This window comes from Seriola lalandi, unplaced genomic scaffold (assembly GCF_002814215.2).
Source record: "Seriola lalandi dorsalis isolate HSWRI2012SDOR001 ecotype SW California unplaced genomic scaffold, Sedor1 jcf7180002053798, whole genome shotgun sequence".
Classification (NCBI taxonomy): domain Eukaryota; kingdom Metazoa; phylum Chordata; class Actinopteri; order Carangiformes; family Carangidae; genus Seriola; species Seriola lalandi.
This window is the reverse complement of record NW_019524351.1, coordinates 170,379-193,731: the sequence shown is the minus strand read 5'-3', so window position 1 is coordinate 193,731 and position 23,353 is coordinate 170,379. Positions and strand designations below refer to the sequence as shown.

The following is a 23,353-nucleotide window of genomic DNA, read 5'->3' as shown; positions in this document are numbered from 1 at the left end:
GAAATCGAGTGAGTGTGACTGAGAGAGGAATGATGACTTTTATTTGTTTGAATACGAAGAATTCTTTCTCTTTTTGTCGAGGTAGGATGACATCCTCCACCATTGCCTTCCAAAGCACACAGGGTACTAAATCGGTCATTGGCGGGCAGGACATGCTCACTTGCATTAGAAAGAACCTGAAAACAGCTTTACAGACCATGTGCTCTGTTTGACAACCAGGCAATGGGATATTGAGTAATAGTCTGCAACTTTGAGACAGAGACAGAGAAAGATTCAAAGTAAAAGCACAAATTTTCATAACTGCTGCTATTAATATATGATCAAAATGAAGGCTTTTAGGTGGGATTGGCATGTCTGCCTCTGATATCCCTGGAAGCCTTGCTAGAAGTAAGTGGCTGGCCACAGCTTTGGACAGAACATGCAGGCCTGTTCCAGAAAGTCTGCTGCTGTTCCATTGCCACAATAAGCAGAGGTGGCAGGTCATTTGGATCTGGCTGACTTGTTGTGGCTGCTGTTTTTTGTCTACCATGTTAGAGAGAATCTAAGCTTAGCCGTCTTTGACTAGGCCAAACAGCAGCCTTTCATCTCCATCTGGGGAAAGAGAAGGTTCTGGATGACCTCTGCCAAACTCGGCCTCCCCACAGACTTCAGCAGCATCCAACAAACACTAGACTGGCACTCTACTATACTCTCCATCCTCCTCATCTCATATATCTGTCTTTATCCATAATACTGTCTCTGTCATCATCTTTTTGTCTGCCCAGATATTCCCAACCTTTCGTCTTTTCTTCATGTTCTCTCCCTCTTTGTCTTTCCTTACATTATATATCATTTGCGAGTTTTCGGGAAGTGGGGTAGGAGGGCAGTTTAACTACTCAGACTTGGACAAGATACCAAGTTCCCTTTTAGGTACTTCATTCAATCCCTGTTGCAGGTGCTTCCACTCAAGCCTCGCTTGTCTGCCGTGTGATTGTTAAAACTGTTGTAGCTGAAACGCTACTGGCTCCTCAGGTGGTGGATGGACCCTGCAGACTATATGCATTCAATTATGTTGATTAGACTTGTCCTTTTGTCCTGAGCTCTGTTTTCAATGTGTTGACAGCCCTTTGAAGTATGAAGGTGTGACGAAGCATGGAGCACAGGACGGACTGAGGCACTTAGTACGTGATATTCAATGGCATGTTGGAAATGCGATGCAATAAAGTAAATCCTTTTTGAAAAGCTTGGCCCGTTCTGGCTCTGAAATGCAACTGAGATAAGGTCCTGCAACCTGGATTCTTTTTACTTCCCTCAGTGAGACATGATCTCAGCAAGGGCCACGGATTCTTTGTAGGCCCTGAAAAGACTCACATTCAGGGTTCAGCCCGCGGTAGTGATACAGTCGATATATGATTGGAGTGACGGTTGATTGCACCTGGATCGGCCCACAGTACTTGAAGTCATTTTTCCATGCCGTGGAGCCCTAACTAACATCTTGCAAAGCCTACTCGCTCCTTTTTTCCCCTCTCAAACGATGGAGTTAGTCAGAGACCGTGACATTGAAATATCATCGAAGATGATGTTGGAGGGCTCTGTCCTCTGACCTTTTTAATGTGGAGAAGTGGTTTGGTCTTTGGAGCTGGTAATAGGAGGCTTGTGGGCTTGAATGGAGTGCAGACTCCTGCCATTGCGTTCCCGGACCAGCCTTATATATTACCTCTCTCCACGCTCTTCCTCTGTCTCCCACTGTTATGTCCCGAGCAGAATGCTGCTGGACTCATTGCAAATTATGTTTAAAGATCACAGCATCTGCTCAGCCAATACATCTTGTAATACTATATAGTTTTATGTCTGGCAGTTGATGCCACACTAGTCAAATGGTCACTTAATCCAGACAACCAACGCTGCCCCTGCTTTTCCATGCTCCTGCTACTTTAGCAGAAAGACAGTTTTACAATTGGCCCGGCCCAGGTCGTCCTCAGGACACAACAGAAGCTGCATGGGGCCAGTGGACTGCTGACATACTCTGTCCATACTCCAATGATGGCTGTGAACAAGGGGCCCTAAACACTTCTCCTGTCGTTTGGCACCTGAATCAGGTTAAATCTGTCTTCCCACCCACTGTCTGTCTAGAGTTTCTCCCTTCAGACGAAACCGTGTTTGCATAAGTACAGGAATTATCATCACTGTAATTATTATTTCTTGCTGTTGCAGGGAGCCGTGACCCGTGGTCTTTTCATGGTGCTCCTCCTCCTCTTTAGGTTTAGTGTCATCATTCTTCTTCTGTCTGCACACGTGCTTTAATCAGTAGTTATTTATGTCAATGTGTATCTCAGAAGATGTGTCCCTTTTTCCCTTCCCTCTCTGTCTTTGACTTGTTCTATTTTGCTTCAGGCGGCCTTTCATCCTCTCTCAAATGTAGAATAGGGATATTAATGAAACCTCAAGTGGATTAGGCTGCACAATCTGCAGCTGCTTCTCTCTTGATGCCACCCCTGTCTGCCATCATTTTTTATGTACAGATGGCTCTCTATCACGTTCACACGACAGTCTTTCCATACTGACCTGCTAAGAAAGCTCCCACATATCACAATTCTCTTCCCCCAGCAGTCTGGTGAGCCTCATGAACATTGTGCTGTCTATATGTTTCCAAAAGATATATGAGGAAGGTCAATAACTCATTCAGCACCTGGGAGAAAGTGCAGGAGGGGGGCAGGAGGAAAACCCAGCGTTCATTTCCTGCATTCAAACAAGTTCATTTTCACCAGACGGACGCACAGTTTGTCTTTCTGTATGTAGTTCGGTTAAATGAGGTCCCTCAGCTGTACAGTCCAACACATAAAATTATGGACAGAGCTATTTGTTTCCCAGCAGTCTATGTGCCCCTACTGTGGTGTGTAAGTAAACAGTGCTGTAGTTACAATGTCATGGCGAGGGTCATATTTTACAAGCATCCAAACTCTGTGTTGTTAGATTAGTCCCTGTAATTTCCTCATCTTGCACTGCTCTAGAAAAACCCCTGAGGTTGTTGACCTATGTGACTTGCAATTTGATCCATATTATCTGTAATGAATATCATTGTATGGGATTTTTTTGTGTTTTACATAAAAGGGACCTTTGAAAAACACTGTTATTATCTTTAACCACGATGGAGGTGTGGGCGTGAGAGGGGAAGTGCTGTTTGGCAGTTAAAGTGGTCACTTCCTCTGTACGGGAAGCTTCGCAGGCACTGGCCTCTCCGGTTTCTCTGAAGGCTCTTTCGGCCATCCTGCGCAACATCGTGCTGGTCTTCAGGACCTCGGAGCCAGGCTGGTCCAGCACTAGCCACAACAGAACGTAGTAGTCCACTACAAGACACTGCCAGGTCCGCTACACACAGCCGCCGCACGAGAGGGTCCAGAATAGTCTGGCCAAAACAAATCAAATGAGTCCAAACCAGACTGCAAGAAACAAGTCGGTCCACCCTTTAGTGGTGAGGAGTTGGCGCGATCTTGTTTCCTTTCTTCTTCTTCTTCCCCCCTCTCTCATTTTGTCTCTCACTGTCTGTGCTGGACACGGTTTCTGATGTTACAGATCTATATGTGTCCATACATCTGGCCTTAGATTTATTTCTCTCTCCACTTTTTATAGTGTCTACACACAGTGATTTTACCACCACTGTGGTTGTTTTTTGGCTCATTTCCTCTCTCTCTCTCTCTCTCTCTCTCTCTCTCTCTCTCTCTCTCTCTCACTCTCTGCCTCCATTTCTCCTCCTCGCTCGTCGACCCATACAATATTGTATTTAATTCCAGCTTTGCAGAGTCCTTGTTTAGCTCCTGGCTCCTCTACAGCTCTCTCTGTTGTTGTTTGAAACTGGGTTTTTTTGTGGGTCACCGGGTTCAGCCTGACACACTGACCCCAGAGTAGAGCACAGTGGCAGCTTGTCTTTCATCATTTTTCCCCCATCATGTTATTATTTCTGATCAGCTAATGGAGGTGATGCGTTTCCCATAATGTGCCATTGGCTCACACCGCACAGCCTGTTTAGTTCGTCCCCGCATGGACAGGGAGGAATTGTTGTCAGAAGGAATAAAGCATTGAATCATTGAGAGTGCAGACAGGAGGGGAGACTTTGCACCTGGGGAGAATAATGCTTTGGGACCCTACTCCCCTCCTACCTGTATCTCAGCACTGCCAATAGTAATGACATTACCATAACCCCCCCCCCCCTCCCCCTACTCTCACCGCCCTTCCTACACCCCTCACCTCATCCTCTCTTCTGTCTCTTTAAATCTTTTTTTTAATATATTATGTGAGATGTTCTGTTGGGAGTTCCAAGTTGTAAATGATGGAGGGGGCCAGCTGCCCTCAGACAGGCTTGTGTTAGCTAGAAAGTTACTGGTGATGAGGACCACAGAACCAGGCATCAGATGATTATATACCAGGGACAATATCACACACAAAGCTTGAGTAAAACCATGGGGTTTGCTGTCAGAAGACTGGTGCACATGTGTTGTGTGTAAAATCTGTCTCTCCTTTGTTATACTTCTTCCTTTACCACAGAGCTTCAGCAGCAGTGAGGTGTGAGGCGCTAACACTACACAGAATCAGTGTTGTGAGCTGAAGAACAGGGCAGGTTATCTTGATATATCCTGTGTGTCTGCTCGTAGAGAGTCAAACCCCAAATCACCTGCAAATGGAAAGCAGAGGGTTGAGAGTGGCAGATGACACTCCATCTATCTGACTGCCCAGCGGCAGCAGGAGCAGCAAGAGCAGCAGCAGCGCATGACATGAGCTAAGTTAGTAAGCCATGCCTCTCCTGCCAAACATCCTGAGCTGCCAGCACACACTCGCTCTATAACCTAGTCAGCCGGCCCGCCACAGTTCAGTCAGTCAATCATTCATTCAGCCAACGACGTCAACCATTGTTTTCAATCAATCATTCTCAGCTATGAATTACTTCAGTTGTGCCTGTGGTGTTTTTTTTTTTTCTCTCTCTCCTTCCTCTCTTTCGCTCTGTCCTCTGATGAAAGACGCTCTCAGAGAGGTAGCCAAGCCGCTCGAGTTTGTTTTGACGTTTCGATGGCTCCGCCGTGAATGTGTTTAGAGTTTCTTCACATGATCAGTATTAGTTCAAAGGGCTTCGAGCGCTGTGTGGTTGTGTTTGAGGAGTTTGAATCTGGGGGGCCTTTTCTGGTGCATTAGTAAAGAGGTCTTTGAAGCGAATAACCCAGCTACACCACACTCTGCTATGGGCCCTGACCTTTAAAATATATCCTGGTTCAGTGGATCTGGGCCATACTGAAGACCAGAACAGAACAGCAAACAAGTATCTGCTACTACTCTCCATCAGTTGTGCTCCAGGACTCTGTTGTGTTTGGAAGCAACCCTGCTCACTCGCTGGTTTTGTGCTCTCTCCCTCTGAGTGTTTCACCTCCCCTCTGCCTAATCTTGAAACCATCAGCTCCCCAGTCTGTTTCTCTTTAAATTGAATTTGAAATATTCTTTCCTTTTATAAGCTGGGTTAGTAAACCCCCGAAAGGCCTTGCAGATTTCAGCATGTGTTGAGGGGATTCAGATTCAGCTATGGGCCTGCTGATCCATACGCCCTGTTTCTCTCACTGTCACTAACAAACTGTGCTCATGCTATGGTGATGACCTGTATATAGGCCACATAGGCCTGGATAACAGTCTGCTGTCCTTGCGAGCTCATGACATCAGTTTGTGTAAAGCCAAGCCTGTTCACTTCACTTAACCTCAAATTCAGTTCTTTTAAATGCATAAGGCTATTTCAGAATACTTCAATTCCATGTTAGGCTTTATTAATAAAAGAAATCCTGACATATCCAGCACAGCAGCCACATAGACAATTTACTCCTTCCAAAACCTCTGTTTAGCAAACACACGTGCACTTCACTGCAAAGAATTGATTGTTTACAGGCAGGAAAGATGTATGGGTGGAAAGCCTCCTGGGGCATGTGTGCCATCTGTTTAGTTATATAAGAAAAGAAGGTTCATATTGAACTTTTCAACTAATCAAAAAGTGGAATTTGTAGTGGCCTGACATGGAGTTGTTAGAGTTGTTTCTGACTGAAAACAGCAGTGTTCCTCAAACAACAGGAAAGGCTGGGACAATACTGGGAAGTGGAGACTGGGGGAAATGCTTTATTGCCTCTATGTTTCCTTTTAGCTTCCAGTGACAAGCAAAATTAGATTTAAATTTTTTTATTTGTGCTGAAAGTTGCTCCTAGCACTTTCAGGTGTGTTTACTTTGGAGTGCATCTGAGGACAAGATAAAGAAACAGAGGATCAACAAATACAAGTGAGAGAGAATCAAATGTGTGTGAAACTAAAAGCCCCAGTATTGGCATTTATCTGTATATTTACACATTGCTTTATGTGTCTATCTCTTGCATGTGTTTGAGGTTACAGTATACATATTCCTACCCACGTACTGCCCTTCTGTTCTTTTATGTATCTGTAAACTACAGCTGTAAGCACATCTGTTTCTATACATGTGTTTTTGTGTGTGTGTGTGAGTGAGTGACTTTGCATGCATGCATTTATACCTCCCACTGCTATGCTGACCCTCTGCTTCCTCTTCCCCCCATCTCCAGGTCTGTATGAACTGCTGGCGGCTTTGCCCTCTCAGCTGCAGCCCCATGTCAGCCGTCCAGAGGACAACACCTTCCTCCAGGACATGTTTGGGGAGAGGAGCCTCCACTCGCTGGTCAAGGTAAAACAAAAAAAAAAAAATACAGAACTTAAGTTTTGTTTGATGGTTTGTTTACCCATGTTGATAGGACGCTGCAGTTGCCAAAGAACAAATTCATAGCCACCAGGGTTGAGGCTCTTCAGCTTTTTGTGGGGCTGGTATGGTTAAAAAATGTTTGATTATCTTGATACGGATGATACCATAACGTTGATACCGATTCTTTACGATATTTTTCTCGATACCAATTTCATCAAATCCATTTTAACAAAAAGAAAATTACAATACTGATTATGGTACAAATTTAATTTTACTTTACTCTTACACACTCAGATGTGTTTGTGTAAATAAACAGCCAATCACCAGCATCATTAGATCTTGGTCCAAGCATTCTGCATGCTTGTTGGCTTACTGACTCTAATGAGATTTACTCATTTACTCCTGAGGGATTGAAATTTGGTTTCAAATGACAAAGGCATTTACAGTCCTCAACAGTATCAAGCCAATTTGTTTGGTCCACAAAAGTATCAAAGTTCGACACCCAGCTCTAGTTCTTTGTAAATACATATTATGAACTTTTATTTATAGCAGTGCAGAAAATGTTTATTTATTATTTATTTATTTAGTCAATTTTTGCAAATCATGTGTTTTTTTAACCAACATATAGTTATATTACAGTATACTGTAATATACAGTATAATCACGTATATTTAAATCCTCTCCTCTCCTTGGATCTGGATTGGGTTGAATGGTGTCTGCCGTACCCGCCTTCGCAGACACATCCTTCCTCTCGTGGGACAGGACCGAATCCGAACCCTCTCTCCCCCTGACCCCCACCCCTGAGCCGACCTCTGCAGTTCAGATAAAAAACGCACACTTGCACCTTTGTTCAACGCTGCTTTATTCAAACTCCTTTCCTCCTTTCTCATTCATACAATACTAAGTTTATTGTCATTCCAACAGCCTACCCACCCAGATCCTCTGACACCCCCTCTGCCAGCGTGAATGTGCCTGTGGTTCAGTTACTGCCTGTTAAAACTAGATAGCTGCGGAGTTTGGGGAGAAGATGAGCGCACTTGATATCTTTATATGCAAGCAGACAGACAAGGGTAATGAATGTAGCACATTCTGTCTGTCTGCCCTAACCTCATCTTCGCTTGGGAGTCTCTTCAACCTGCAGCCAATCTCCCTCTCAGTTTCCTGCTTTTGGAAAGGGAACAAGAGGGTTTGTGCTTGTTTTTCAGTCACTATTCAACCAGTAAAGATATGAAACAACTGCTTTAAAATTGTTACAGCTATATTTTACAGTGTCCTTTGTATATGGTCTCTATTTTGAAAGAAAGCCTGAGACAGTTTTCCTGTGCTGGCATGAAATATTCCCCCCTTTGGTGGTCTCTGTTTCTCTCTGGCCAAAGAATAATTATGTCACAGAGACCACTGGGATAGAAAAATCGACATAATTTTCATCCCCTCCCTTTTAACGAAAATCTTTTCTTTGTAAGCATGTTTGTTCAGGATCCAGGGTTGTAACGCACCAATGTAAGCATGTAAAAGTGCCTGAATTATGGCATACCTCAGACGCTGAAGTAAAACCCTGATGTCAGGACTTGAGGAAACCAGAAGGGTTTCATTTGATGCCTGGATTGTTATGGATGGCCAAAGAATAAGGCATCTCGAACATGGATAATGATGGGCAGGGCCTGCGCATGTTCAGACTCTCATTCTCGCTGGCCCCAAAGAAAACACTGCATAGTGTGGGGCAGATTGAATGATGCTAATGAAGGTGGCATTATATTTCTCTGATATTTAGCCAGGCTCAAGGGTGGAGCTCCCAGACTTCATCTACTGTAGCCCTCTTACCACCCCTGATTATACCTTGATAATCTTTCAAGAGGAACTTAAAGGGGAGAGAGTGTAAGTGCTGTTCAGACTAAAGAGCCACAACCTTGTGGCCTATTTACCTGGAGTAGAGAAAGATTTGCATTAACTGCTAGAAGAACCTCCCCTTGAATTGTCAGCTAAGCAGATAGTTTGCCTCTGCAACGTTCTCCATCAGATTGACCATGAGGACCACGCATGCCAAGCATGAAGGAGAAACTCTGGATTTACTCATCAGTCTTTGAGCTTTGTTTAGTGACTGAAAGCATTTGACTGCAAATGCAAGCAATCAAAATGAATGAGTTTTCTTTGCGGTATGTAAAGGCTCACATCCTGGGACGTGGTGAGGAGCTGACACTGCTACTCCTTTGCACTGAGAGGAACCAATTGATGTTATTCAGGCATATCAATGGTATTGTCAATGGATACCACCCTGTAAAGGTAATACAGTCAGGAGACCTTAGGGAAGACCCAGAAGATGAGGGATTAGAAATCTAATCTGACCTAGGAGTCCCTTGGGATCGCCCAGGTGGAGATGGTGAAAGCAGCTTGGGAGAGGGAGTGTCTTGGTTCCTTTTCTTAGCTTCCTACTAGACAAGTGTTGATTGATGGATTAATATAAAAGAACAAGATGACCATACCAATGGCAAAAAGAGATGCCACTGGGCAGATCTTGGACGTAGTTTTCCCTCTCTCCATCCCAATTGATCTTGATTGTCAAAAGCTGACAAGCACTAATTTTGTGTGTGAGTCTGAAAAAAGGGTTGAGTGGTAAAATCAACTCCCTAAATGCCATTATGAAATTAGAATACCACTTTGTTCATGTGCCAGCTAGACACTGAGTGGGTATTGCTTTGGGGCCCACGTCAGCAGTACAGTAAGTCAAGATTGTAAGCTAATGTGACCCAATTCACTATTGCTACTGTAGCAGAATAAATACACCCAATACAATACAGTTAGCGCAGCTATGAACTGATCAAATACGTCAGTAGAACATCAAAGACCCACATTATTTCTTTGCCAGAATGAGCCCGTTCTACCTATTTTCGTTTTCTCCCTTTTTTCAGTAGAGGGAAACTGAGCTGCTTTTAGCGTCTCTTATTGTTAATGTGGAGGCATAAGTGGAAACTGCCCCGCTCCAGACAAGCAGAACTATATGCTTCCTCTGCTTTCTATTTGGTACCGAGACGTGAGCCAGCCTGTCATCCACTGAGCCAAATTGACAGACACGCAGACTTTGAATCACACAGAAGTACAGAACAATCATCTCGCCTTACAGCAGAGTCCGGCGCTCGATACGCAACATTCAGGTGAACATGGCTAACGTCAGTGGCACACCATTAATAAAACCGTAATTGTCCCTTTCCTCTAAAACCCTACCAACAAATCTCTGTGGAGTCCACCTTTTATTCCACAAGGCTGTGAAGGGGATACTTTTGGGAAAGGCTAAACAGCACAGAGAAAACACACACATCATGTTAATCTGACAGGCTCCGCAGCTCAGGTCTCTCATATGGAAACACTCAGGCCTCACCTGGGTAATTATGGAGCATCGGTTACTGGTCAGTCTGTCTAGAGAGAGAAAGAGGGACCAGAGGAGGAGGTGTCATAGATGGAAAACGAGACAAGAAAAAGCTGCACAAAGACTTCAAACCAGACTCAGGTCCTTTCTGTCTCTCCTCACCTGTCCTCATCGGGTGGTTTGGACGCCCTCTCACATCCCACACATAATCCGATTATGTCAGAGAGATGAGACAAATATTTTCTAATATCGTCTTTCAGCAGGGCCTGACGGACTCACAGGTTCACTTTATTTTGCAGACGTTTCATCAGTACAGCATCGTAGCGGACATAATATGTAAGTGCTGGCGTGTATAGCTAGCATAGCGAAAACGACGCAGACAGTTCGCCTCTTTTCAATTAAAGGGACTTACTCAACTGTGCTTTCTATAAATTCCACCACACTCACTGTTCCACTGCCAAGTTCCCACTCCACAAAAAGCCACAGGAAATATAATACAATATTCAATTTCCACCTGCCTCAGGTGGGGCTCTCCTTTGAGACCAAGTTTCTGTCAGCAGGCCTTTAGCCAGGCCCTGAGATCCCTCATTTTGTGGTCAGTCAGTTTTCCCTTAAATCTGCTCCTGTTAGTTGCTAATAGGCTTGGCACTTGCATTGTTGTTACACAGCAATATTGATGTGGGTTTGCCAGTTTGTTCTTCGGTGCTACAGGCCTTTTAATGACATGTAAAGGTGCTGCAGCTGACGCTTGTACCCAAGTGGAAAGTTTCAGCTATTTTTGATGAACGAGCTCATTTTCAGACAAACTGGACTGTATTCTTTGAGCACCAGACTTGGTATCCAATGAATAACTGGATCAAGCTCTAGGTAGCTCTCCAAGTTTCATGACTCACCCTGTAATGTCCAACAACTCCACTCCATGACAGCAAACCTAGACTTGCCCTTTGGGCACTTAACTTATCCTTTCCACACCTCAAAACATACCTTGCTCCTGGTCCCCATTACCAAGGAAGATCACAAAAAGGAAATTGTTCTAAACCTCTCACCCTCCTGCAATAGCACTCTGTGAGTCATTTAAGCCCCACACCCTCTACGCAGCAGTAAAACCTACCCAATCGTCTCTGGTCCAGGACTCACCCTGTAAACGTATACCACCTCAGAGATCCACTCGTGCTGTCTGTGGTCACCTCTGGGGTCTGTGTTTATTATTTCAGGGGAACACGAGCCCTCATGGGGAGACAAGCAAATACCTGCAGGTTGCTTTAGAGAGGGGAGCTTTTATTCTTAAAAAAAAAAAAAGATGGCCTTCATATTCATTTAGCCTCCTGAGTAAATGAGTTTGGTTACTCACTGTAGATTCATGTATTTTTATTGAAAAAGATTAGGGCTTTGGTGTGTCAGTGATTGTAAATTAAAGATTGTTGTGAAGGCTTTGGTTAAAGTCATTCAACTCGCCATTTGTAGCTAGAAAATATTCGTTTTTACACAAGCCCAGTGGTTATTTATGGTTTGGAAGACCTCGTGTAAAATCTGAAATAAATCCTTCCTTGCAATGTTTTGTGTAGAGTTTTCATAGGAGTTTAATGGTCTCGACTACAGCATGAAATCAAAAGATCATGCTCAGCGTCCACAAACAAGCTCCTCTGAATTGCGCCAGAAGAGCAAGATAAATAGACATAGGATGAAGCCAAAGGCAAGGTTGTGATAGGGACAGGGGAGAGGAGGAGGGAAACTCCTCGGTAGCAGTGGTACGGCCTGTTGACTACTGAATAACCTTAAAACTCATTGACTTGAACCATGTCTGGAGCACTGAGGGGGACAGTAAAAATGAGGAGAGGCCTACCGATCCACCAGTCCTCATTCTATCACTCAAAATGTCTGTATTGGTAATCAAGGAAAATCCCTGGAGTGATCCCACAACCATTATTCCAGGTCACTTTGGTTGACCCCGATTTTGTATTCTTTAGGAAAAAAAAGGACTCAAAGTGAAACCAGAAGGTCTACACAATACCAAGCCAATCTTAATAGGACATGGAGAATAGGAGCGATACACAAAATATGGAAAATGAGGCTCATGGTGCCATATAGAGTATTTATGGCTCCCTGATGGCCTGGGAACTGCCTGAAGACATCATGGGCTCACCTGGAGCTTTTAAAGATGGTCTGGACAAATTTATATGTTTAATTGACTGCCTGAAAAGTAGTCAAATCAATCATATTCCGTAATCTGATGCATTTGTCCTGGCTTTAAGCCCTCGGTCATTCATAATACTGCTTCCCAATAGCAGCCACATTACACGCGACTGAGTGCTCCTGATTAATAAATGCCACTTGCCTTTGTTTTTTGCTGGTGAGGTTTTTATTCTGCGTGGCTGAAACACAAACGGAAAACTTGCAGTAGAGATTTAAGGTATGTACAATATGCATGTACACAAGTGTGACTGTGTCCTGCACTGCCCTGGCTCTACAGAATACACAGTGTCTATGGAGGTGTGTCAGGGGCCTCTGTGTTCCCAAGAGCTCCAAGAGGAAATGTAGCTCCTATCTAAATGATATGGCTGTCATGATTGTTGGCCAGCTGCCCTGGTGTCTCTCTCTGTCTCTCTCTGTCTGTCTCTCTCTCTCTCTCTCTCTCTCTCTCTCTCTCTCTCTCTCTCATCCTTTGGACCTACTTCCAGTTCTTAATCAGCTGTCACATTCTCCAGGCCTTTTCCACATTGTGGCCAGACGAGCTCAGGCACGAGACCCCTCTGTAGGAGGCCCGGCACCTTTCCTTTGTCAAGGTTTTTTTGTTTGTGTGAATTTTCTGTTAAATAACGTAAGTGCACACAAAACAAATCATTTGACTATGACCAATTTGTCTATTAATCAGTTGTAGGGCTACAACTATGAAAAATGAACATCATAATTACCCACAGCCCGAAGTGATATCTTCACATTACTTTGTTTGTTCCACCAACAATCAAAAAAAGCTGGACCCATCAGATATTTGGCTCTTTTGCTTGAAATTTGACTGAAATTCTAAATTGATTATCAAAATAGTTTGATTTTTTTGTTTGTCAACTATTGGATTAATCGACTAATTGTTGCAGCTCTGACCCAGAATCATCCAGTCCTTCAATTATTGTGGATTTGGACCCCATTGCGGGACAAGTAGAGTTTTATTAGGCTTCTCTTAATTGGCTCCCTCCAAGGCAGGGATACCGACAGAATCATAAAGGCTCGCCCTGGAGAAATTGGCTGACATTCTTGGCAGACCGTTCTAATAGCTTTACTGGAGTGTTGTATATATTTCTAATTAAAAGTCTAAATCGATCAGCCAGCACAGAAAACTGTCTGAGACAAGGTTTTGGGGATGGTAGATCCATGAGGAAAGATTGTTAAAGTTGCTGTCCTTGTGTAAACTTAGTAACCACTAATGACTGGATACTCTTTTTCTAATAGCCACTCCTTGATGACGCTGGGCATAAACTTTAGTTTGCAGGATTGGCCAGTTGTACCCTCAGCAGACTTATGGAGAATGGTACTGTCATTTGCAGGATTGTTCACAAACCACAGCACATTGTCCAGGACCTGATGCCATCCTGCCAGGGCTAAAGCCAAGACTTTGTAAACTGAACTACTGCGACAGGAGGAAAAGCAAATCTACACTTTTCTTCTTAGGCTTCTTATGTAAACATATCATCTCATAACTATTCCTGTTGTAACCCTGTATGTCTGTCTATAATGCCCCTGTCCTGTCGCCCTAGCTCGGTCTAGTCTACCAGGCCGCCGTGGCTTGACAAGGTGTTCTGGATCAGACCAAAAGATTGGACCCGTGTGGATTAACGGAGGTCCGATACTGGATCTGCTCCGGTGGGTAGATATAGAAACAGGAGTGGGAGAAAGAACGTCAGCCCTAACCGGCCCGACGTGAAGTTTTCTGGGCAGTGGACATTAACCAGAGGCCTTGAGCCTCCTTGCAGGACTCAGAAACAGAAACACTATCCAGCCCTGTGATCTCCAGACCTCTCCTTCTCCTTCCATCAGCAAACCTCTCCATCTATCAAGCTTTCCCTCTCTTGCACGCTCTCTCCCTCTCTCTGTGCCAGACTGTGCTTGCTGCAGTGTGTCTGGATTAGTGTTTGTAAGGCATGATGTTTTTCCTATACGTCCACGTTGACTATCGAGGCGCAAGACGTCACTGTTCTCCTTTCTGCTCCGTACACTTTGATCATGAAGAGATCGTAGATACAGTTTGGATTACTGAATTTTATCATTGAAGGTTTCTTGACAGGACTCCAAGGTGTCTGACCCTTAACCTTCACAGTGATCCTTCACAGTGGTTGTAGATCATGTCTGAAGAAGATGAAGATGGATGAATGTTATGTTTTCGTTTCAGTCCACTCTCACTGGAATTTTTTCATATGAATTCTTACAGAGGTTCGTGTTTTTCTTCATATTTTATTCTCCTCATGTGTTGCTGTGTGTATTTTAAGCACAGCGGGTATTTCTGGAAGCAAACACTACTTAGTCTGAGGCTTCTGTGGAGGCAGGACACACAGCGCTCCTATTGTAGCCTGTTTTTTCAGTGAAGGTAGGCATTCATTCATCTTTACCCTGCCTGATCTTCTGGGAGCTTTCCTCTCCGAGTTCTGAGCATTTTGACCCTGACTCTACTTTACATTGAAGTAGCACTACATTTCTCACCGGAGAAGCCTCAGATTCCCAGTCTCTGGTTCTGCTGTGTGTCCTAGAGCGGCACTCCAGTCTGAGCTAAGCTGTCCTTGGCTGTAGTACACTGCCTCTCACTGTTTTAAATTCCACCAGGCCACTTCTGGTGTTTGCCAGGAGAGCTGCTGCCTCACCAAGGGGACAGAGAACGCGCTATGCAAAAAGCGGGGTAATGACTTTAAAATACATTACTGCGTCATGGACAGGCACTTGGAAAGTGTCCTGAACTGTAAATAAAAGCATTTCAATCTCGCATTTGCTCACGAAGCAGAGGAGAAATTCCACAGTAACTGAGTAAGTCGAGGTGGTGGAGCAGCAACTACCTAAGCAGATGTCACCAGGACTGTGGTATGTTGGAGCGCTGAAGACACTGGCAACCTCTCTCATTTATTTCATCTGTTTTCTTACAAAGATGATCAGGACAGATGAAGTAACCGGAGCTGCCTGCCTGTCCTTTTACGGCCTTCTACTGTAGAGGAACAGACAGAGGAGAGGAGTCAGAGCGCAGGGTGGAGTTGTTGGGACTTCATGAATGCTAGAGAGTAACTGTTCAAATATGATGTGGCTATGTGAAATTAAACAGATGAGGATGAAAATTTCCAGCAATTGCCCCAAAGTGGCAGTCTTACATTTGATGCCATAAAACATGGAACATACTGACAACAGTTTAACTAAACATTGGAGTCTACTCATTCTTGTGTTATTCCAGTTTTTATATCTGTCTCCAACCTTATCAATACTCTCCTGCACCTCTCCAAGCCGATACACACCTACTGCATTGCTTGTTTTTAACTTCACATCCCAGCTGTCTTGTTCGAGGGTCCACAAGTTGCAGCCCTTTTGCGCTCTACAGCTGAGCTGAGCAACCATCGGCCTCCCTCAGGCCTTCAGCAGATTACCTCCACGACACGCCTAATGCACCATGTTTTATAGCCGAGTAATGTCGGCTTTACACAAGGATTTGAACCTCTAAGCTGACCTTGAAACATGGCTGCTCTGTTGGCCGAGACACAGTCCTAACAGGCGGTGATTTATCACCAGGGTCTGTGTGGATAAGTCGAGCTGAAATGGCAACCTGTTTAAGGCCGACAGCTGAACTGGAATTTTGATGGGAAGGGAGGAGTTTATATTTATATGCAAAGGCATTTAACATATAGTTCTCTTGCATTTTTATTACCAGAGAGTCATAAAAGAGATTTGGGTTGCTCACATTAGCTTGTTTGTGTATTGTTGTGAATGACATCATGTTTTGGGTTTCAAGACGTTTTCTCTGGTGGTTATCAAAGACAGATGACAGCTTGAAAAGACTGAAATGAACTCATCTACACATGTTGGATTTCTTTTTTGCTAATCAGAGCTTCCCCAAATTTTTAGCCAGGGGCCAAAAGCACTAAAAAAACATTTCCCAGGCGAAAGTCATTAGAAGGGACAGATTCGATCATGTGATTGTGTAATCTCACAGCACTCACCTCGTTCCATGCAGTATTATCACAGTACACACAGTGCTGCTACTGCAGAATGCTGTCTTGCTAAATATCTTTTGCGAAGTGAGGAGGAAAAATTATGTTGAACAGTCTTAAAACAGATGTTTTAATTGCACATAGCATCTGTAGCTGCTCAGAGTGTGACAGCAAACAAAATGCTTTTCTTGTCACTTTCTGTCCCGCTGAATGATTTTCTGTGGCAAACTGTCACCGCTCCATCTGTGTGTCTACATGTGTGTGTATAAGCTCCCACATGTGTGGAGTTGGCCCCGCAGACACTGAGCTGGCCCAGGGGCCTCTCTGTCACTCTCTCCTCAGCCAGAGGGCCTTCTGTTCCACCATCGTGCTGGAATGCTTTCTGGGACATCCAGCTGGATCTCTAGGCCCTGGGCCCAGCTATCAGTCAGACCCATGGCCTAGCTCCCCTTCACCATGCTGGGCTGACGAGAGACTCAGGAGTGGCTTTTTGGAGGATGGTCGTCCGTGTCTGTTCTCTGATGGGACCTGACAGCAGCCTGTAGGCCGCATTCCTGCACAGCTGCTCTTAAATCACATATGGGATGGTTGTAGTATTTTTTTTTGTGTGTAGGCTGGAGAAGTAGTGTGCGACTGTGTTTGACTGCGTGTGCGTGGGCACAAGCGTGCGGTTGTGTGCATAAATTATTCCTCTCAGTTTCATATATCAGTTTTTGAGTGATGAAGTGTTTTCGTGTGTGTAAATGAGTAAACGTTAATGCACGAGTCGAGGCTACTTTCCATTTTAGTAACTCTCCAGAGACACAGATTTGTCTCCCTACATTGTGCAGTTCCAGTGTTGAGGCTGATAAGGAAATGTTTAACCAATTTCACCAGACTGTTGAAATGATTTGGAGTCCTTGCTGGGCCACTAGGGCATATCGAATGCATGGTGGAAAACTGGATTGTTTGCACAGCGCCTTCACTAGCTGAAATACTTAGAATACTCTGTTGTGCTCAGTAGAGAGAGTGAGTAAGTGTGTGTGTCTGTGTGTGTGTTTTTGGTGTCTGAGAGTGAGATTTCTAGTCCTTCTGATCTAATGTGAGTCATTGCTAGTTTAAGGTGGTGTGGACAGAGGCTGTACATGTTTTCATACATGTGTGCTTATAGCTGTGCACATGGGTCTTTGTGTGCACTCCTGGCTCACACGTGTGGGTGTTTGCTCAGGAAGGCCTTGCTGTGGCGTCTGCAGCCCGATGTTGACCTCCTTCTTCTCCTTCTCTCTTCCTCACTGATGAACACAATCTGTCCTTTCAGATCCATGAGCGGCTGCAGCATTACGAAGAGAGCAAACCCGTCCCCGTCTTGGACAGCGCTGCAGCTCTGGCCCATGAAGTAAGTTCTTTTTTTTGGAGGAAGGCTTCTATTTATTTGGTTGCAACTACTTATGGTTGACAAATGAAAGAATAAAAAACACGACTAAGTGTCACAGTAAGGTGTTGGGCCATGATGCGCCTCCAAAACAGCGTCAGTGTGTCATTTGATGTTTTGATGATGATGCTAGAGAGCACTGTCTAACATGAGGGTTAAAAACCTACAGACTACTCTGGCAGCTGATTCATGTGTCACACCCTCAAGCGCCACAGCCATTACTGTGGTGGCAGAACTGAACACATTTACACTGACAGTGGAAACAGAGAGGTGTGTATGTGGAAGTTATTCCATCTGTCTGAAACTAATTATGACAAAGGATTTGAGAAAAAAAAAAAAGAAGACATTTCTGTCTGACCTCCACAATCTGGATGTGAAACAGTGAAACAGTGCTGTGTTGCAGCTAATTAAACCCAGAAGGAATTACTTGCTAGTTTAAGATTCAAATCATCGAATTCCACGATCCCTTGCTTTGTAATCAGAAGCAATAAACCATTTAATAAAAACTGGAAACGTTTCAGCCAGGAAACGTAATAATGTACCAAGCTAGCAGGAGGTATGCAGGGTGGCGGCTCACCATCAGCCGCGTGTAACAAGATCACTCGGTCAATAGCAGCCCCATTGTAGGCGAGCTCATAAAGCGTTTGAAACATGAGGATTTAATAATAACAGAGATTAAGTGAAGTCAAATTGATTTCATGGAGTGGAGGATTGTGGATTTTACTTTTGTTTTTCCCAAAGTCTCAGTTTGTTGTTGGAGCAGCTGATAACAGAGCGGGAAAGATGCCGAGCCGTCTGTGAAAACTGGACTAAATTTTGATGTTGAGAGAATTGTTGAGATGAAGGTACTGCCGCGGTAACGGCGGCTTGTTTATTTCCACAGATAACCTCAGATTTGTCTGTAGATGTGTGGTCGGGTTGGGATCTGGTGACTGTGAAGGCCGTAGTCTGTGATTCACATCATGTTCATACTCATCAAACTATTTAGTGAGTTTTTTTGTCTTATATAATAAGACTCTGCATTTGTTATGTTTCTCCGCTCGTTTATCGAGGTTTTTCCCTAAATTTGTCTCTCGCCTACACTCACATTACGTCTTTTTTCTCTTGCCTGCTCTGTCTTACTGTTTGTGTTTGAAAAACCAAGCGGACATGATTTGCTTATACTCAAATCCAGAGAGACTTAGTATAAGCAGGTACGTAGTTTGTCTTGCAGTACAACAGCCCGGTTGTGCAGATTGAACGCAGAAACTTCAGATCACAAGCGCCAAGTGCCTCTTTATCGCGTGTCTGTAACACATACAACCACACAGAGTTACACATACATACCCTTGACCCGTCCCAGTAGCGTGCAGTCGCCTCGACAATGTTTATCCTCTTTCACCTCTTACCCTGGAGTGAACTCTGCACTGTCCCCCTCTCAGATTTTGGTTCTCAGTTTGGTCTCTGTTACAATAACACTGCACTGTCCCTTCTCTACACCCACCTCCGCCTACCCTGCCACATGCTCTCTGCCCAAACATCTAGCTGTACACCATGAAATCAAAAACCCAGCTCTGCAAAGACAAACTGATCATTTTCCTTGGGCACAGGCCGGATAGAAGGGCCAGTCATTCAGAGGAAGGCTGAAGATGGATGGGCGCACCATGACGGACAACAGCAGATGATTGAGTTCCGTCTAGTAAACAGAAATCGGTGAAGGAGAGAACGCAGGAAATATTCAGATTTAGAGACAGGAAGCATCATAGCGGCGTCGCCTGTGGTGTGCACTCCTTCTTCACTGGTTAACCTGTAAATGAGGCGTCATCAAACACCACTGATGATGCTTTTCTTCCACTGGCCCAGTCACTCTCCTCAAGCTGTGAAAGATATTTAGTCTGATTTATTACATAAATGACCAGCATCCGGACATTTGTTACTGTATTGTTCATCTGCAATATTTATCGAAAGCCGTGCGTGCACATAAGCTCACATCCACATGTGCACACACACACACACACACACACACACACACACACACACACACACCCACACACACACCTGTGTAAACCCAAGAACCAGCCTGGCATGGTGAATGGAGAGGAGGAAAAGTCCTTTTACTGGTGTGTGGTTTTGTTTGAAATCCCCAGCTCTGTTTATTGTAATCAAAGTGCCTCCGACTATTCCACCCCTTCTAAAGAGGCCACAGCCATACATCATCCTAATTAGTACTGAGTCAAGGGAGAGACGAGAGAAAGAGGGGCTGAAGTCCTTACAGTCGGTTGGGGTAAAGCCCGAGGAGGAGAGAGTCCAGAGTGTCCTGAGACTGTCACGAAAGTTAGGCCGTCTTGTGGTCTAGAGCGGTTTTCCTGACCTTGCAGGCCACAAGTGTCAGTGCAGGAGCCAGCACGTTCCATCCCGGAGGGTTCACACACACCAGTGCAGATGACAGGAGTCCCAAACCATCCAGGACCCTTAACCAAACCAGGATGCCTGAGCTTGAATCAGCAGGGACAATATTCTCAAAAATACATTTTACTGCTCTTTTTCTTTCTGTGTTTGTTGTACCCTGCTGTTAGAACTGGCAAAGGACGCTGCTAACCAGATAACACCAGAACAAGAACTCCACGAGATTCAAGCAGACAACAGAGTGTGAGGGATCGCTTCTGTTTCTCTTTCCTAAGTCTTTGCTTTGCCTCCCCAGGTTGTGGCAAGAGTCCATAGACTGTTGAAGAGACCCCCAACAATCAACCCCCATCTTGCCTCCCACCTTTACAGATTTTCTTTCTCCTTCTTTTTGTCAAATTACAGACTTTCAAATTTATGCTTCCTGGTAAATGCCCCGCAAAGCGTCTCCCTGGGATTATCAGATATCGGGATAAAGCCCAGAGATGGTGTATCAAAGCATCTCACAGCACACCGCAGTCCTGGGCCCCCCCCCCCCCTTTCTTGGCTAGTCAAAAAAAAGAAAAGCTCCCAACCGGAGCGTTGCGATGTATTTTTAAAGCAGATTGTTTTTCACCCATGTCACCGCTCCAAATGAAGGCTATTGAAGTGGTGGATGAGGACTGAAGTGCAACGGGAGAGATCTACAGTTAGATGAAATTCTTTTCGGGCTTGGGTTTCGGGTAATGGCGGCTTAATTTATTGCCTAACATAAAATGACACTTCAACCCTCGTCTGCCCCCGGTTGCACTGTCTAGCACACACAGCAGGTGACTGCCACTGCTCAAGCAACCCAGCACAGCCAGTGCCCAGGGCATAGGTGCTGTATTACATCCATATTAAGACATGTCAGTGGGTGACTGTACACACACGTTTATGGGTGTACATAGACTTTCATTGCTACACTCACAACCTCCTTATAGCGCTCATTAAGAGTGAAATAGAAGCACTCTTGCCCCATTGTGGAATATAAAATACCACATTACATTAATCTAAAGGGGCAAATCAGCCTCATACATGAACCTGCTCTCTAAGTTTCAGGCTGCCGTTCTGATCTGTGTCTCTCAATCCTGTCAAAAGCTAAACATCCCACATCAAGCTGAATACCAGCCCCATCACTTGACTTAAGACTGTCCGTCCTGGTGTCTCAGTTGTGTCCTTCTCCCCTCGAAACGCCCTTCCCCTCCTCTGGCTCGCTTCCCAACATCTTTATATTCACCCAAAGACCTGCTGTTACCTGAGAAGACCACTGGGTGCCATCAGAGAGCACTGGTCTACAGTCCATACCTATAACTAGAAACACACACACCCAGAGAGAGAGAGAGAGAGAGGGAGAGAGAGGGCTTCATCAGTGTCAGGTGGCTCCTCAATGTTAGTTTTTACTGTACAGTAAATTAACGTTCCACAAGCCTTTGGCTGGCCCAACATTGTAAAAATGTAAATGAAGCCATCAGAAAATGACCCAGTTAATGTTGGCTAGAGATTAAATCTAAGGATTTAAGATGAAGAAAAAAAGAAAAGTTGTGCTCCAGTTTTGAATTTCAGGGTCAGTAATGATTATCAAAAATTATCTTTTTTGTTGCTGTTTTAATACTGAAGCAGTGACTGGTGGTATTGCTCTCGTGGTTGAAAAACTGTGAGGTAGACATTAAGGGCAACCTCTTTAGATTGACCCGTTTACTTTCCCACTGTAAATACAATTCTTATAAAAAAAATTGTAGAAAACACATTTCTTCTTCTTCCCTAAAATGCTAACAGAGGGTCTAATATAACTTCATGTGACTGTGTGTGACCCAATTATACTTGCAGTGAACTCTGAAGCCAGTGTAAGAAAAGGATCCAGATAATCATCATCTGAAACCTCTTTATCTGAATAATAACACTATGACTTTCTCATTTTTTTGAAGGATAATATATCGGTCACTGATTTATCATGCATCTTTAGTATTAAGATCTGAGATACAGACTCGTGCAGACGTTTCACCTTGTTGTTCAAAGCTTTGGAGCGTCTGCAGCTTTTTTTTTTCTTATTCTTTTTATCCTTATCTAGCTGAAAACAGAGGGTTAGATTTCCACAGGGCTCACACACAGTATGCAATCATACACATATAACTTCTAAATTTATGTTTGAGAAAGCTCAAGCTGTAAATAAGCATGCCTGTAGGCCTGCAAGTCATTATTACTAGTTAAAATACAATTGCATCTTAAATCCACTGATATACTTCATGTATTTCATGAAGGACCCCATTAAAAACACATTTGGATTGAAGTCACTTTTAGGAAACACTTTCTTCTGACACTCAGTCTCTTTAGATTAGATTATTTGCATGAGAAAAAATCATGTATTCATTATTTCCTTTTTAATTTTATTTTTGTAAGAGTGTGAGTGCCAGCGTTTAGACCGTAAGACTTTAAAACTTTTATTGAAAGCTATAAAATATAATAATAGGGAAACATCTTTGTGCATAACTGTGTAAAATCAAATCAAAATACTGCCTGAGAATGAATTCCTGAGACGCTTACTGTAGTCAGCCGGTTTATTATTGATCAGTTACAAGAAATGAAGCCAAAGCACATTTTATCCATCATGGATCAAATGGATGACGCTGGCTGGCTGAGATCGGAGTTTGTAAATAAAAGGTTAACATGTTTTAATAGTTTTAATAAAAGCTATTAAAAAAAAAGGTCAGCTTGATGAATTGGCAGCTATATATAAAAGCAGTGAGCCCGCAGCCGTTCAGGGTCAAGGGAGAGCAATAAACTGACATGCTGGGATCAAACTTATGTAAACACTGCAGCACCTGCCATGACATTTAACAAATGAAATACACACCGTCTCAGAGGAGGCCAGCATCTTTTTTTTTTTTGCCCCCTCCCTCCCTTTGCTGTGATGGTCTGAGGGTGGAAAATGTGATTCGAACAGGGAGGCACGGAGGTAGAGAGCAGAGTTTGTAGTCAGATATGTCCCATCTGTCCGCACTGAGTTATGGGACAAGGTGCTTTAATAGGACAATATGAGGGAGTGGAAATGTACCGTTCATCCTCGCTCTGCCTCCCCCCATCGCTGTAAACAGCTCGTCGATGAGATGATGGACGATGCTGAATCAGAGCAAGTGATGTTCCTTCACTAAAGACCCCGATCGTGACTCGCCTCCATCTCTGTTTCTTTGTTTTCATTTTTATCTCCTCTTCTCCTCCTCCGTTTACACATGTGGCCTCCCTTTCTCCCTGCATCACTTACTCTGACCTTGCAGGGGTTTTTTGTGCATATTTGATAA

The 23,353-nt window shown here is 44.0% G+C and overlaps 1 protein-coding gene across 1 annotated transcript in view; it reads left to right on the top strand.

Annotated features, from left to right (window-relative positions):
- The window catches only part of mpp7a (MAGUK p55 scaffold protein 7a), a 135,420-nt gene that overhangs the window by 40,340 nt on the left and 71,727 nt on the right, over nt 1–23,353 (top strand). The window contains exons 3-4 of the mRNA XM_023401876.2: nt 6,576–6,694; nt 17,541–17,618. Of these exons, the coding sequence (XP_023257644.1) occupies nt 6,576–6,694; nt 17,541–17,618 (197 nt within the window). The remainder of the gene's footprint in view (nt 1–6,575; nt 6,695–17,540; nt 17,619–23,353) is intronic.